Genomic DNA, 15,694 nt, shown 5'->3' on the forward strand with positions numbered 1-15,694 from the left:
TAGACTAAAGCAAAACCAAAACTAAAGTTCCCAAGCACAGCAGCGAAGGTGGCAAGGAAGAGCCGATGGTTTTTAAGAGTCCTGGAAAGGAAAGGGAGAGAGAAGAGAACAATTATGGAATGACCAATGTGGTCCATCACGGATGTTGATGGCAAGAGAGTTCCTGTATTTTTATGAGTTTGGTGGAACATAGGAAGAGCCCGGCTGGATCAGGTCAAAATTGGGTGGCCAAGGCAGCCATTGGCAGCATGCCCCTACCAGGCTGTCAGGCTCCTAGCAACTTGCCCAGGGTTGCCAGGTACTGGTTCTATCATTGAATGGAGCCTTCCTCTTTTGCAGCCCCATCTTATCATCCTAAACTCCATGCACCTGCCCTCCACGCAGGCTGAATCCAACCCTCCAAGTCTCTCTGTATGGCCCCCTGAACTTTCTCCAGGCTTTGCACCGCTCCTAAGCCACACCCTCTTTTAGTGCTTTTTCTTGGCTGAAATGTGTCCTTGAACTCTTATGTGTTAAGTATACTTTTTTAATTGACACTGAAATGATGAATGCTTGTATGTATATTACTAAGGGTTGAACTGGAAATTTCCGAAACTAAAGAAGAGCAACAGGAGCTTTCTGCTCTCTAGCAGGTTGATGATTAACTGTTGATGTCTTCTGGTTTGTCTCATGACTGACTTAGATCACGTGAAAGAGATAGACTGATCTTTTATGCATATGTTAATCTGCGGGGGTCTCTGTTTTGTGTGAGTTGAGTTCTCAAGCAGCCAATAACAAAGGATGTGATAATGAGGTCTCTCCTAAAGGGAAAACAGCTCCAGGCTGTAATGGAGGTTGTGGGAGAGACAGACCCTTGGTTTCATATTTTATAAGAAGCCCAACCTGTGTTGGGACATGCACATGACTGTAAGGAATTGTTTTGGATGTATCATTAATGTTTTTGTACCTGTTTTGAAAGAAGATCTGGTTAGTAAAGCTTTGAACAATACTTATGGGTCTAGGCAGCGTTTTTCCCCAAGAGGAGTTAGTTTTAATGCATCCAATTGCTTCAAGCTGCACAATATTAATATCTGCAATATTATCATGCTTCTTGCTTTACATGTGTTACTTCACCTGCTTTTCCCTCTGGCAAATCTGGCCATTGCTGGCATGTAACCCTTGCCAGAACTGAATGTCTTGCCTCAGGCTGAAAATGTTTTCTCCCACTCCTGGGTCACAGAAACACAAACAACACATTATCAAAGTACATGATGTTTTGTACAGGAACCGTAAGCTAAACTGTCAGCTCCCTAGCCACCACCACCAAGAATCCTGGGACCTGTAGTTTTCCCTCCACAGAGGCACAATTCCCAACACCCTTTCAAACTACAGTACCCAGGATTCTTTGGGGGAGGGTGAGCCATGTGCTTTAAACATGCGTTAGATATGCTTTAAAAGTATGGTGTGGATCTGGTGCGGAATGAGGACCAGCAGCTTACGCCAAAAGTATTCCAGGAAAGTGGGATTTAAGGGGGAATAGTTATAAGCAGGGACGCGGGGAATAGAAAGTGGGATTTAAGGGGGAATAGTTATAAGTCAGGGACGCGGGTGGCGCTGTGGGCTAAAGCCTCAGCGCCTAGGGCTTGCCGATCGAAAGGTCGGCGGTTCGAATCCCCGCGGCGGGGTGCGCTCCCGCTGCTCGGTCCCAGCGCCTGCCAACCTAGCAGTTCGAAAGCACCCCGGGGGCAAGTAGATAAATAGGTACCGCTTACCAGCGGGAAGGTAAACGGCGTTCCGTGTGCGGCTCTGGCTCGCCAGAGCAGCGTTGTCACGCTGGCCACGTGACCCGGAAGTGTCTCCGGACAGCGCTGGCCCCCGGCCAATAAATGTGAGATGGGCGCACAAACCCCAGAGTCTGGCAAGACTGGCCCGTTCGGGCAGGGGTACCTTTACCTTTACCTTTAGTTATAAGCAAGAAAGGTGTGCCTCTAGGCATGAGAACGGAAAAAAGGGAGATGAAATTAGCAGAGCTGTCTTAAGAGAGGCAGAAACTGTACCTGTAATATTCTTGCTCTGCCTGCTGAGCATTTTTCTCCTTCAAGCTTTGATAATCTTCTTTAGGCTCCCTGCAGAGGAGCGGCTCTTTGCTGCGGGGATCCAGGGTGGCTCAAGGTGTGCCTTTCCCTCTGAGAGAGAGATGGAGATGCAGCTGGAGGGCACAGAGCTGTTTGCCCAGTTGTTCCCCCTCCCTCTGCACCCAGAGATGCTGTTTGCCTTCCAGCAAACCTTCCTTCCCCAAATGGGCAAGGAAAAAGCAGAAAAGGCAAAAATAATAGCAACCGTGGAAGAGACACCAAACGAAGTGTGCTATTGGGGGGGAATCTCTGTTCTGGTTGGTCTAGCAGCAGACCAAAAAGAGGAAGTCAGGGAGGATAAGCAAACAGGGTGTAGAAATAAGATAACAGAGGAGGTATCATGCTTGAGCTGGATGACAAAGATAGGCAAATCAGATGGGTGGGATACAAATAATAAAACGATCATTATTATTGTCATTATCCTTGTTATGTTAGAAGAGAATCTAGGTCCCTTGGGCTGTGTACATGCCATACATTTAAAACACACATCTCCAAAGGATCCTGGCAATTCCAGTTGACTCCTCACAGAGCAACAAATTCCCAGCAGCCATAACAATGATGGGGGGATGTGATGCATGCTGTGTATGCAGTGTTTGTCCTCCCCCAATAGGTCTCTCCCCCAAGGTCAACTGGGGGAGGCTGCACCCTGCAGCTAAGCCCCTCCCACCACCTTCCCTCAGTTCCACCCACGCACCCACCCTATTCCACCCTAACCTATGGGCATTCCCGTATCTGTGGCAAAAATCTTATCACATGCTGGATCCCTGACAGGAATTTTCCCAAGTCCAAGACCCCTTAAAGATTCCCACCCAGATGCTGCCTAAACAATTTTGCCAAAGAAGAGCCCATGACCCTTCCCAAGGAAGGTCTATTCTACTATCAAGCAGCTCCTTCTGTTAGGAAATCTCTCCTAAGGTTCATTGTGAATGAGCAAAGCTTGACATAGGTCTGAACCCAGTTTGTTCCGCAAGTAACTTGTGCCCATAATTTTAAGTGGGTCCACTCTGTGTAGGGCTAGTATTGAATACAACCCAATGCTTTTTAATAGTGACACAACAGGCTATCATTCAGTAGGTGATGTATCTGCTTTTTACTAACCCACTGGTGGTCTCCCCCACTCAATTGCCACAAAGCCTTGAAGGAGGATGAAAGCTGTCCACAGGATCAGCCCAGCCATTTGACTGCAGCATCTATATCTTCCGGGGATTGAGAGACCTGTGGCCCTCCAGATGTTGGTGGGCTTCAGTTCCCATCATCCCTGATCTTCAGCAATGCTGGCTGGGACTAATGAGTCCAACATCTATACACAGGGCCACTGAGGTTCTCCATTCCTCACAGATATACTGCAGCCACATATACTAGGATCACATCACATGAAAACAGCAAGCCATGTGTATGTAAGAAACTAAGAAGTCTTAGGGGCATTAGAACTGCCAACCTTTTTATTACCAGCTTGACTCTTGTGATATCTTTTTAACTGGCCAAAAGCCCTCGGTCTTCCTGAACTGCTGTGTGCTGGAAGTGGGGGAAACCACAGGCTGCATTTCCCCCACCTCTCCTTGGAATAGCTCAACCTGTTGAATTTTTGCTTGGTGCGCAGGTGTTGCAGGCGATCGACTTAAAACAGGGCATAGGGCACCCTTAAGGGTGGCTCATTCTGGGAATCTCCACTTTCAGTGGAAACAGCCAGCTTGCTTTTGCTTTCCAAAAGAAGCAGTGCAAACATTATTGCATAGTTACTGGTTAGGACTTGCCAAACCTTTGCTAATTTGTGTGGCTTGCCTGGCGGCTTCACTACATACTTTTAGGCACCAGGCAAAAAGCTTTCTTTTTAGCCGGGCTTATTAACATTCCATGTTCTTTTAAATGTGTTTGGTTGAATGGGGTTATTGGCTTGTTTGTTTGTTTTTTGTTCTTGCTTTTATTATGTGAACTGCCCTATGATCTTTGGATGAAGTGTGATATGGAAATTTAATAAATATCAATAATTATAATAGTTCAGCTACTGTGCTGTCTTTGAATCTTATCCACTGCACTTGGGGGGGGGGGCTTTAACACAAAGGCATGGGAAACCTGTGGCCTTAGAGAGGTTGATGGACTACAGTTCCTATCTCCCTCAGCCAGCATAACTTGTGACTAGGACTGGGGGAGAAGTTAGTTTCTGCACATTTAAAGATGAATCTATCTGATTTGAAATTTCCAAAACCATGTGCAGATCAAAACACAGTCTCCCTTCTTGGAATTTTGCAAGCCAGATCTCCAGTCATGTATTGTGTGCAGAAATCTATATATTGGCTTGAAGTGTGCATAAAGATGTCTATATTAATGGAAACAAGATACAAAGATGTTGGGGAAATTGCTTTGCAAGAATATGTATAACAGGCAAAATCACATAGCAAACTGTTTATATTAGGAATAATTTACATCAAAAGGCTGCTGAATTTTCAGGAGGACTTAAAAATAAATAAATCGCAAACCAATGTGGAAAGGGGGGGGGAAATGAGAAACAAAAATTGATAGGTTTGCCCATCCATACCTGCTAGTAACAATTTGTGGAGGGAGGTTTTGAGCACGTCCAGAGCGCATCTCTCAATCCACAGAGCAGCAGGAATTTGCCATTAGGATTGCTGGTTCCTCTTTTCTAAATGGCAGCATCATATATTGCATATGCCGGAGACTTTGTTGTCATGCTGGGAAATGTTTCACGCCCTAATTTTTTGTTTATAACACATTTAATTTTTTTGCACAGGAGCACAGTAGTAGGGGGACACACAGTGTATAATAGGTTGCATGTAGGGACTTAGCTGTAGTGTATTCAGTTGCATGTATCTTAGTAACAGAGTACATGTCTCACATTTGAAAAGGTGCTAGGTTAAATCCTCAGCATCTCCAGGTCAGGATAAGAGAGATTCCTGCTCAAAACCCAGGAGAATCTCTGCTAATCAATGTGGATCTAGATGAAACAATAGGCCTGAATTACTGTAAGGTAGCTTCTGATGTTGCTGGGATGAGATCAAGCCAGGTGTGACTTCTCTGCAGAACCTATACAAATGAATTCAGCCCTGGCTTGTACGCACTCATTATGTGTTACGCCCAAAATGAAGACGTACTAGCTTTAGGACCTGGGGAAAACTGTGCCTTGGAGGGAGGAGATCTTCTGTTAGTTGCATACCTGTGATAATATCTACCTGTATGCAGATGAGAGGTGTCTGCAGGGAAGTTGGCGATGCCAAGTTGAAAGAGCAGTGGGCAACTTGAAATGCAACAAGGGAACCTTTCCATGGGAGAGAGGAGTGTACCCCATTTGTACATGGAAAGGGTTGTAAGTATTTGCTCCTTTTCAAGACTTGTTCTCCTTGGTTCTATAATAACTTTTGGGGGGAGAGGTCGTGGGGAACGAACCATTTTATGTTTCTTGCAAATCTAGAAAGTGCCAGGAATCTGAGAACTTTTGCCAACTTTTGCGCATACAGCAAAGCATGAAGTAAAGGAGAGTCTAAACATCTCAAGAATGAAGACAAGAGGCGATCCCAAATATTTTCAGTAAATAAAGCCAGACATCATTTTTGGGGTGGTGGGCAGATAAGGTTATCAGGTTTTGCACAAGCGCCTGTAGCTATGCTTTTAATGGGCATTGTCTGAGCTGCAGCCAGAGGAACATCAGAAGCTGCCTCAGTCCGAGCCAGACAATTGGTTTATCTAGCTTGCCTTATCTACTCTGACCAGCAGAAGCTCTCCAGAGCCTCGTTTGGGTGGGGTGGGGGTCTCTCAGCTCTACCTGGAGATGCCATTGGAGATTTAACCTGGCACCTTCCGCATGCAAAGCAGATGCTCTACCACTGAGCTATGGTGCTTTCCAGGAACACAGGATACCTGCTTTAGCCCAAGTACTGATCGACAGCAGCAATCCAGAATTTTAGGCAGAGGTGTCTCCCAGCCCTACCTGAGGTCCCAGGAACTGAACCTGGGACTTCCTACATGCAAAATGGTGATGCTCTTCTGCTAAGCTACAGCCCCTCCCAATAAGATGGCTAGATGAATATTGTTAAGAGTTGGGTCAGAGGGAGACCCCCCCCAAACCCAATAAATTAATTAAGCAAGCAAGCTAATGTCTGGGATAGGAATGGGAAATGCAGGCTACAGAACTGTGTCAGAAAAGGAATCCATGGGCCAGCTTATGCAAACCAGTCTGGCCTGGCTGGTTGACTGCAAACCATTATGAAACAGTGGCCAGGTACTATACATCAAAGAAGGTTCTCAGGTCTGTGCAAAACAGGAGTGACAGGGAGGGGGCGCTGAGGTGACAGGGAAAAGTATAATTTCACAGGAGGCTTGGGGTTTTGCCAAGAGGCATGCCAGGAAGGAGAGCAAAGGCTAGTTCTCCATGAGCTGATGGGAAGGCCAGAACTTTATGTGGGGTGGGGGGGTGTAGAGGTCAGAACAACTTTGGCACTGGCTGGAGGAGGCTGTACCAGGAGCCATGACTGGCTGCTGTTTGGGACCCAAGTTTGCTGAAGATATGAGAGGGGCAATGAGAGACACTCCTGGGGTATAGGGTTCAGCAACCCCTCCATGGCAGATATCCAGGTGTAAACATATGTTAATAAGACATATTTCTTAAAGATACTAACCTCTGCTGTGCCTCGATCTTCCCAACGGAGACACAACCTTGGGTAAACACTTGGAGCCCCAGGAATCTCTTACAGCTCATGGGGATTGGAGTGGCGTGTAGCACTGGTGTTAGAGGTGGGATCTGTGTTTGCCCAAGAGCAAAAGTGAATGGTAGTGTGCATGCAGCTGAAGAACTATTGCTTTAAAATGATTGAATATACACTAGCAAAAGTGGAAACTCAGCAGAGAGCTCTTCATTTTTCTCCCTCTTTAAAACTTTGCCTTTAGCCTACTTTGTCCCACCTCACTGGGGTGGCCAATGTTTATTGATCACTTTGTAGACAAAATGGCACCTTTCTCTGAGATTATCCTATAAAAACTGCCAGGCCTATTTTTTATGGCTCATAACAGATCATAAGAGTTTATAAGCATTTCAGTGCTCACATTCACTTTATTGCCAAAGTTCAGAGTCAAGTGCCGATCCTTATATAGCCACATGACAACACCCAGACGCAAGAAAGCAGGCGTTGTATCCCCAAACAAGTTCGGAGGAACCCCATTGTTTGCAGAAATACAAAAATATGGGGGGGCCAGAAATCCTAAATTGAGGGAGCTCCCCGCCCCCGAATACTTCCCAGTTAGGACTGAATGTACTCATTGATCAGCCTCCTTGGAGGGTTAGTAGAGGCTGGTCCATTGGCATGTAGAGCACTGCCTCCACCAATCTCACCATGCCCTCAGCCAGCCCCAAACCTACCTGCCTTCTTACTTGCTGTCAGTCTATGCCAGGGGAAGACGGAAGTTTTTTAACTCACAAGTGTATATATAAAGGTCTAACAGCCTATATTTTCATGCTTTACTTTGCTGCATGTGTTGTGATTTTTAAATCTCTGCTGGGGTTCTTTCACCAAAGAGTACAATTTATTTTTGCTCCTGTGGGAGGAGAAGGTAAAGGTAAAGGGACCCCTTACCATTAGGTCCAGTCGTGACCGACTCTGGGGTTGCAGCGCTCATCTCGCTTTATTGGCCGACGGAGCCGGCATACAGCTTCTGGGTCATGTGGCCAGCAGGACTAAGCCGCTTCTGGCGAACCAGAACCAGAAATGCTGTTTATCTTCCCACCGGAGCAGTACCTATTTATCTACTTGCACTTTGACGTGCTTTTGAACTGCTAGGTTGGCAGGAGCAAGGACCGAGCAACAGTAGCTCACCCCATTGCGGGGATTCGAACCGCCAACCTTCTGACCAGCAAGTGTCCTAGGCTCTGTGGTTTAACCCACAGCGCCACCCAGAGAAAGGAGGAGAAAGGTGGAGCCAAATTACTCCCTCACTTTCCCATGTCTCTCTCTCATTACCAGCATCTCCAGGTAAAGATTGGGAGAAACCCTTGCCTAAAATCCTGGAGAGCCATTGCCAGTCAGAGTAGAGAAGACTGGACTATATGCACCAGCCATCTGACTTGAGATTAGGCAGTTACCTATATTTCAGTCTCGGCAGCCTACTTTGTGTATCTGACAAACTGGGCTCTTGTCTATGCAAATGTTTGCCACAGAGAATGTGTTGGTCTCTTAAGGGGTCTCAGGGGTTTTTGCTGTTTTTGCTACAAGAGGCTAATTTAACTGGGCCACTCTCTCTCCTCTTTTCCTTCTCTCCATACTCAGTAGGTGCCAGGTGTAAGAGAGATGTACCTATAGATGAAGATTTGTGGGAAACGACCCTCTATACAGAGAATGGCTCAAGACATGTCTGCACTCCAAACTGAAAGTAAGTCACTGGTGTAGGTGTGGCAACTTCTTGGGATTGTCTTTTGCATGTGATGTGCAATAAACCTTTGGAACTCACAACCACAAGGTGTTGAGATGGCCGCTACCAAATATGGTTTTTAGGTAGAGGCAAATAGGTCAAGGTGGCATACACACTTCTCCTCCTGTTGCTTTTATTCTCACAACAACCCTGTGTGGTAAGTAAGGCTAAGAGTGTGTGACTGGGCCCAGGGTGACCCAGCGGGCTTCATGACTGAGTGAAGAAATGAACTCTGGTCTCCCATATCCTAGTTTAGCATTCTAACCACTACATCACACTGGCTCTCAGAGAAGGGGTAGAGTTTTAAGCAGTGGCGTAGCGTGGGTTGTCAGCACCCGGGGCAAGGCAAGTAATTTGCGCCCCCTAACCCGTGGATTTGCACCCCCTAACCCGTGGATTTGCGCCCCCTAACCCTAACCCCCAGATGTTGCACCCAGTGTGGCCGCACCCCCCGCACCCCCCACGCTACACCACTGGTTTTAAGGGGACAGAAACTGGAGACAAGGGCAGCCACTGGGGTGATTATTAATGCTTCTCTGTATTAAAATCAATCCATCAAACCAGACCCTACAAATAAAAGGTCAGCACAGCAGGCAGAGAAGTTCCAGCTATGTTGGATTTGGACCTGCAGGGAACATTCCAAAATGTGACCCTCTCCCTTCAGAGTGAAATGGAACAGCCATACTATTTCAGGTCTCTACTACCTCATTCAGTGCTATGCTTACGTGTGTGTGTGTGTGTGTGTTGTTTTTAAGACCCTGCTTCTGAGCTTTCCTTTCCTTCTCTGTGCTAGAAGATCAAGACATGCAAAGGATGTGGAAAGATGTTGATGATGAGGAGACCTATTTGTTTGACTGTAGAAACTTCCCTGAAGAACCGTGTTGTGAGCCCTGGAAGCGTGCAGAGATGGAGGCCAGAGAAGGATCAGCTCCTTCTGCCTCTACCGAAACTCCTGCACCAGACCTGCAAGACTCTGATTTCCTCCCTTCTGTTTCCCTTGCTGCCTTTTTGGCCCTCGTGTTTGTCTTTGTTTCCGTGATCCTGCTCCATCATGGTAACAGCCACTTATCCTTGGATGACTACAGGGCTGTGAGCCCCACCAAGAACCAATTGCCCCAAAGCCGGCTTGGACTCCTTCGCCTTCTCTTCCCAAACCAGCCAGAAACTACATGGCAGATTCTGCAGCAATACATATGTGGCCAGCTGGGAGGGACAAATCCTGACAAACCTTGGGTCCTGGTCACCGCTGGGCTGGGTGATGCAAGAAGCACACTTCTGTGCCTCACCAAAGCAACTCTTTCCCTCCTGACGGAGGAGAGTGCCGTGAAACTTCGGTATCTCGAGCAAAGTAGTATCTGGCTTCCCTGGAGGGGCATCCTGGAAAATGGGACCTGTGATATCTCTGCTGCAGAGATTTATGTGGGGCAAAGTCTTGTACCTTACGGCATAATGGTGTCCACACGGAGCTCTGTGAATCGAAAACGGTTGGCCACCAAGATCAACCTTGCTGTGCTGCTGAATGGTATGAAACGAGCACGGGAAGAGTTCCTCCTCCAAGTCTTCACTCCCAGACTGGTGTCTGATATTTTGAATACTGTTCTCTTTGCTGATAGGGCAGTGGATAAATTGGTGGCTTCCAATGGGAGCTTCCTTGTCCTCCTGGTAAGGTCTGAACAGTATTTGGAAAGTGGTTTTGTTTGCTGAGGAGCAGGTGTCTGGAGCGCCAACACTCTCAGAAGAGGACACCTTCCTGTCGATGTCTAGTGTGGCTGCAGAGTAACAGGAGAGTCTGGATGGCATGCCTTAAAAAACAGAAGCCACTGTTCCTTGGGTTTTGAAGATTCTATAGGTTAAGAAACTTTCAACTTGAATTGTAGCATCAGGAGTACTACCCCAGTTCCAGTCAGCTGTATTCCTGGAAATAAACACACCCAGTATTGTCTACACTGACTGGCAGCAGCAGCCCAGATTTTAGGCTGGGTTCTCTCCCAGTCCTATGTGGAGATGTTGCAGGAGACGGATCCTGGCATCTTCTGCATACAAAACAGATACTCTGCCATTGAGTTGCAGCCAGCAAGCCTGGAGGATTATATGCATCCTGTTTGTCCAAAACACTGGCTGGCCACTCACAGCTGCTGAGCAGATGCCTATGGAAAACCCAGAAGCAGGACCTGAGTGCAACAGCACTCTTCAATTTCTAATTCTCAGCCATCCTGCCTCTGACAGAGCAGGTAGAACTGTTATAAAGCACTTTGGGTTGGAAAGGAGAAGAGGTTCTTCTTCTTCTTCTTTTGGCAACTGAAACAATGCACAGAGGTAACAAGACCAAGGACTACAGTTACCCAGCTGCACCACTAAACTAATAGTCTGAGGTATACTGCCTCTGAAACTGGAAGTTCCATTACAGTATATTATGGCCAATGGATAAAGGATGGTACCTCTGGAATTTGGGAAGGGAGGGAAGGATTTTAGTGGTTTGCCAATTGGCTTTGTGCATCCCAATGAGGGTGATTGGTTGTGGGGTGGGCTTGCTCCTTGTTGAGACACCAGAGCGGAGGGGAAGGGGGAGGGGGGCAGGATGTGTGTTAGCCTGGCTTCCAAATGAGAAGCAGAATGATGGGAGTTTTGTGTGTGATGAGAGCATGAAGGCAGTTCACAAACACATATCCAGAGTAATAAGAGGATATTTAGTATTTTGCCAGTCTCTTCATGCAGCACTGGGCAAAGCGCTTCAACACTTCTTGTAAATCTTGCTTAGCCAGCTAATTTTTATGACCCCCCCCACAACATGACCTTTCTGAAGATAAATTTGCGGAGCAGTATGCTTTTCCTTGGGATGCAGGTGGCACTGTGGGTTAAACCACAGAGCCTAAGACTTGCCGATCAGAAGGTCGGCAGTTCGAATCCCCACGATGAGGTGAGCTCCTGTTGTTCGGTCCCAGCTCCTGCCAAACCTTGAAACCTTTGAAAGCATGTCAAAATGCAAGTACAGTGGTACCTCGGGTTACATACGCTTCAGGTTACATACGCTTCAGGTTACACACTCCGTTAACCCAGAAATAGTGCTTCAGGTTAAGAACTTTGCTTCAGGATAAGAACAGAAATCAGGCTCCGGCGGTGCAGCAGCAGCAGGAGGCCCCATTGGCTAAAGTGGTGCTTCAGGTTAAAAACAGTTTCGGGTTAAGAACGGACCTCCGGAACGAATTAAGTACTTAACCCGAGATACCACTGTAGATAAATAGGTACCGCTCCAGCGGGAAGGTAAACTGCATTTTCGAGAGCTGCTCTGGTTCGCCAGAAGTGGCTTAGTCCTGCTGGCCACATGACCCGGAAGCTGTATGCCGGCTCCCTTGGCCAATAAAGCGAGATGAGCGCTGCAACCCCAGAGTCGTCCGCTAACAGTCAGGGGTCCCTTTACCTTTTATGCTTTTACTTAGCAGTCATTCAACTATAAATTAGCCCCTTTCATATAGGAGATGCTGGATCAGGCTGCCATTAGGCTTCTCGGCAAGCCATGCTCCTTCACCATTTTATATTGCTTTGATTGATTCATTGTATTTTATTTCATATTAATATTCTCTTCATTGCTTGGGGGGGGGGCTCTGCACACACAAAAGTAAACAAACCATAATATCACTTACAAATGCAGGAGATTTTTATTATTATTGTGGGATCACCTTATCTCCTATGTGCCCACTTAAGCACTGTTACTAGTTCCACAGAATACTTGTTCCACACTTGCAAATAGTCAAACTTTTACTGTGGCAGCGCATACACTTTGGAACTCCTTGCCAATTGAAATCAGGTGAGAAACCTTTGTGGTATTCTTTTCGGTGCCTGCTAAAAACATTTTAGTGTCGGAAAGCTGATGTGGGCATGTTGATGTTAACATGTTTTAATCTGTCGACTATTAGTTTCAATTATCTTTAAATGCTTTTGTTTTTAACTTAAAAAAAATGGGGGGGATGTATTGTTTAGAGGTTTTAGCACAATCAAGCAGTATATTAATGATGTTAAATAATACATTTACATCTGTTTCCACCATCAATGGACATGGTCCATTGCAATGTATAAGGGGGGAAGTTTTTGCCCTCCCACCAGGGTTTAGAAGCTACAATTCAGTACTAGAAGGAGATGGTGGAGGGTGTTTGAGAATTGTGCTGGGATTTTAGGGCAAATGCTGCTCTGCCTCTTGGAGCATGCCTTATTGTTCTCCCATGCTCCTAAATCAAGGTACCTAAAAATCAATGGCAGCAGTGCTGAAAAATAGGTCAGCTTGGGGCTTCCTGACTTCCAAGGCAGCCCGAGGCTTTTCCTGCCGGCCTTCCACCAGTTCTCTCACCTTGGCTGCCAGGCCCTGGTAGTAAACAACAGCTGCTTACCAACCTGACAGAGGAGAATGCCAAGCTCAGCCTAAGGGACAAAGTCCCCTGAGAATGGGAGGAGGAGAGCGAACACCTTTGGTTTAGCAGCACCAGCAAAGGAAGCATCTTCCTGCCTAGGCTCTCTCTCTCTTCATTTTGGACCAGTTCAGATCCCGCTGCAAACCCACACTTGCTCACCAATCTTAAGAAAGAATAAGGGAGCAGAAGGAGAATGCATCAGACTTCTGGCAGGCGTGAAAAGCAACATTGTTCATGGATGGAATTGAGTTAGGATGAGGCCATACTGTCCACATCTCCTGCTTTTCAAGGCAAGGTAGGTTTTGGGTATTGTTTCTTTGCAGGGGTGGGTGGGTGTAGGACACAGGCAGCTGCCTTTATGCTATAGAGTCAGAGCATTGATCCTTCTACTGGCAGTGGCTCTACCACTATAGCACAAGCCTCTGTGTGCTTCCTCTGATAAGGTTATCAATGGCTACTAGCCATGACACCTATGGTCTGTGCACAAAGTTTCCCATGTATTTCTGGTTGGCTGCTGTGAGAAGAGGATGGGCTAGATTGCCATTGGCCTGATCCAGCAGGCTGTTCTGATGTGGATGTTTATCTTCCCACCCTTGCCTTATCAATTGCTTTGCAAGAGAAGGGCTTGCTTCCACTCTTAAACTTCATACTGCAAATTCCCTTGGGTGGAGGACCTCTCTCTTTGCATTTGCTGATGCTGTAAAAGCCAAATGTTGGGGACCTTTGCCCCCCCACCCCCACCAATGCTGAAGAACTACAACTCCCATCAGCCTCAGCAAGCACGGCCCTATGGCAAGCCAATCGTTGCATCTCATGGGCCAAAGGTTCCACTGCATTGATTATGCTGTATGATTACTGTCACTGAGCTTCCACCTGCCCTTGTTTTTTTAGTCTCCTAGGTAGCAAAGAAGGCTGTGTTGCTGATTGGGTCTCCCCATGGCTGAGAAGGAGGTCCAGGGGCTGGAGGCTGAATGCCCCATCTGCTGGAACCCATACGACAACACTTTCCGCACCCCCAAGGTCCTTCAGTGCCAACATTCCTTCTGCATTGAGTGCCTGGCTCATCTCAGCTTGGTGTCCCTGGCTCAGAACCGCTTGCAGTGCCCACTCTGCCGCCACCCTACCGTCCTCCCCTCTGACCAGCCTGTCACTGAGCTGCCCACCAATGAGGCCATCCTGCGCCTGCTGCGCCTGGAGCCCAACCACATCATCCTGGAGGGCCGGCAGCTGTGCTTGAAGGAGCAGCGCAAGAGCAGGTACTTCCTCCGCCAGCCCAGGGTCTACACCTTGGACCTGGGCCCAGTGACAGACCCCAGCATTGACAGCTACCGTGAGCAAAGCCGCCCGGCAAGCACTACCACTGCCGCCACAACCCTGCCCAACCACCACCGCTCCCCAATGTGGGCATGTGCCTGCAATCCCCAGCTCCGGATTTTCACCTACTTGATGGCTGTCATCTTAAGTGTGACTTTACTACTCATCTTCTCTATCTTTTGGACCAGGCAGTTCTTTTGGGGGTGGGGGTGACAGGGACCAGCTGCCTCCTCAGGTGGAAGATGCTGGGAGCAGGGTAGAGGTGGTTGGCAAGCAGCAGCAAAGTGTTGGGAGGACTAGCTTGTGTGTGCCACACAACCTGCCTTGAGTTCTCTAAGTCAGCTCAAGTGTGCTGGAAGACATCGCCCAGAATTATGATTTAAGACTCAAAGCTCTGTCAGATTCTGCCTATTGAACGAGAGAGAGGCTGCCAATTGTCGTTCGCCCCAGACAGCAAAATGGTTTGCACTGCCAGTGGATCCCAGGACTTTACCTTGAGGGTTACTTGTGAGCTTTAAAATAAGGATGCGGATGAGGACATGACAGGGCAGTGGGAGCATTTCAACAAACTCACTGCTTCTTAAGTTGGCTAAAGTGAGTAAGAGGGTGAAAATGGATAATGGGAACATAGCAGGTGTGGAGAGGAGAGCTTTTCTCATTCCAGATGTTGCTGAACTCCAATTCCCATCATCTCTGGTCATGATGGGAGCTGTAACAACCACGTCTGGAGGGCCCAAGCTTCCCCATACTTGGAGTAAAAGGACATAGGAATCTGCCTTAAGTCAGGCCATTGGTCCATCTAGCTCCATATTGTCTACACTGAGTGGCAGCTCTCCAGGGTTTCAGGCAGTGGCCTGTCTCCTTATTCCTACCTGGAGATTCTGGGGATTGAACCTGGAAGCTTCTGCATGTAAGACTCTACCACTGAGCTATGCCGACCCTCCAAACCGGACTCTTCCCCTGTGCCAAATGCCTCTACTGCAGCCAATGAAGAGTTCCCAACATCCAGAGAACACTGACTGCACTGCTGAATGTGGAACCACCGAGGCTGCAGATCATCACTGTTCTCTGTCCAGGCTTGGAGATGGCCTCCTCTGTGTACTCAAGTCATGCAGGCACGAAAATGAAGGCAGATGCTCGACGTTTTTTCTCTCTCCTGGTGTATGCACTAACAGTTAGAGAGCCAAATGGCAGTGACATTAAAACTTTTGTATCTATGCTGCAGTGTTTTGTTTCAAATCGCATCAGCTTGTAAGAGTGGGGGCTGATAATAGGATCAAAGCAATCTTTTGGGTCTTGCAAGGAAGTAGGTTTAGCATGGACAGGGTGGATTGGGAAAGGGACACACAAAATGAACATTAGTGGGGTGGCTGCAGCGCCTTTCCCTACAAGAAAATGCCAATTCAGGGGTGGAAAATCTTTTTTCCAACCCAATTACCTCATTCTGTT

General features: G+C 47.4%; 1 protein-coding gene across 3 annotated transcripts; it reads left to right on the forward strand.

The window, feature by feature from the left end:
* Nucleotides 1-5,254: 5,254 nt before the first annotated feature.
* Nucleotides 5,255-15,462, forward strand: RNF183 (ring finger protein 183). 3 transcript variants are annotated; one of them, XM_082208440.1, is made up of 4 exons: nucleotides 5,262-5,436; nucleotides 8,387-8,489; nucleotides 9,322-13,226; nucleotides 13,823-15,462. In XM_082208440.1, exon 4 carries the CDS (start codon nucleotides 13,868-13,870, stop codon nucleotides 14,456-14,458), a length of 591 nt encoding a protein of 196 aa, XP_082064566.1. In that variant the 5' UTR covers nucleotides 5,262-5,436; nucleotides 8,387-8,489; nucleotides 9,322-13,226; nucleotides 13,823-13,867; the 3' UTR covers nucleotides 14,459-15,462. The 3 variants fall into 3 exon arrangements, with proteins under 3 accessions (XP_082064565.1, XP_082064564.1, XP_082064566.1); XM_082208439.1 differs by lacking the exon at nucleotides 13,823-15,462 and having other exon boundaries at nucleotides 5,255-5,436; nucleotides 9,325-13,226; XM_082208438.1 differs by lacking the exon at nucleotides 13,823-15,462 and having other exon boundaries at nucleotides 5,260-5,436.
* Nucleotides 15,463-15,694: the final 232 nt, after the last annotated feature.

The sequence above is a fragment of the Podarcis vaucheri genome (genome assembly GCF_965113315.1).
Source record: "Podarcis vaucheri genome assembly, chromosome: Z".
Classification (NCBI taxonomy): domain Eukaryota; kingdom Metazoa; phylum Chordata; class Lepidosauria; order Squamata; family Lacertidae; genus Podarcis; species Podarcis vaucheri.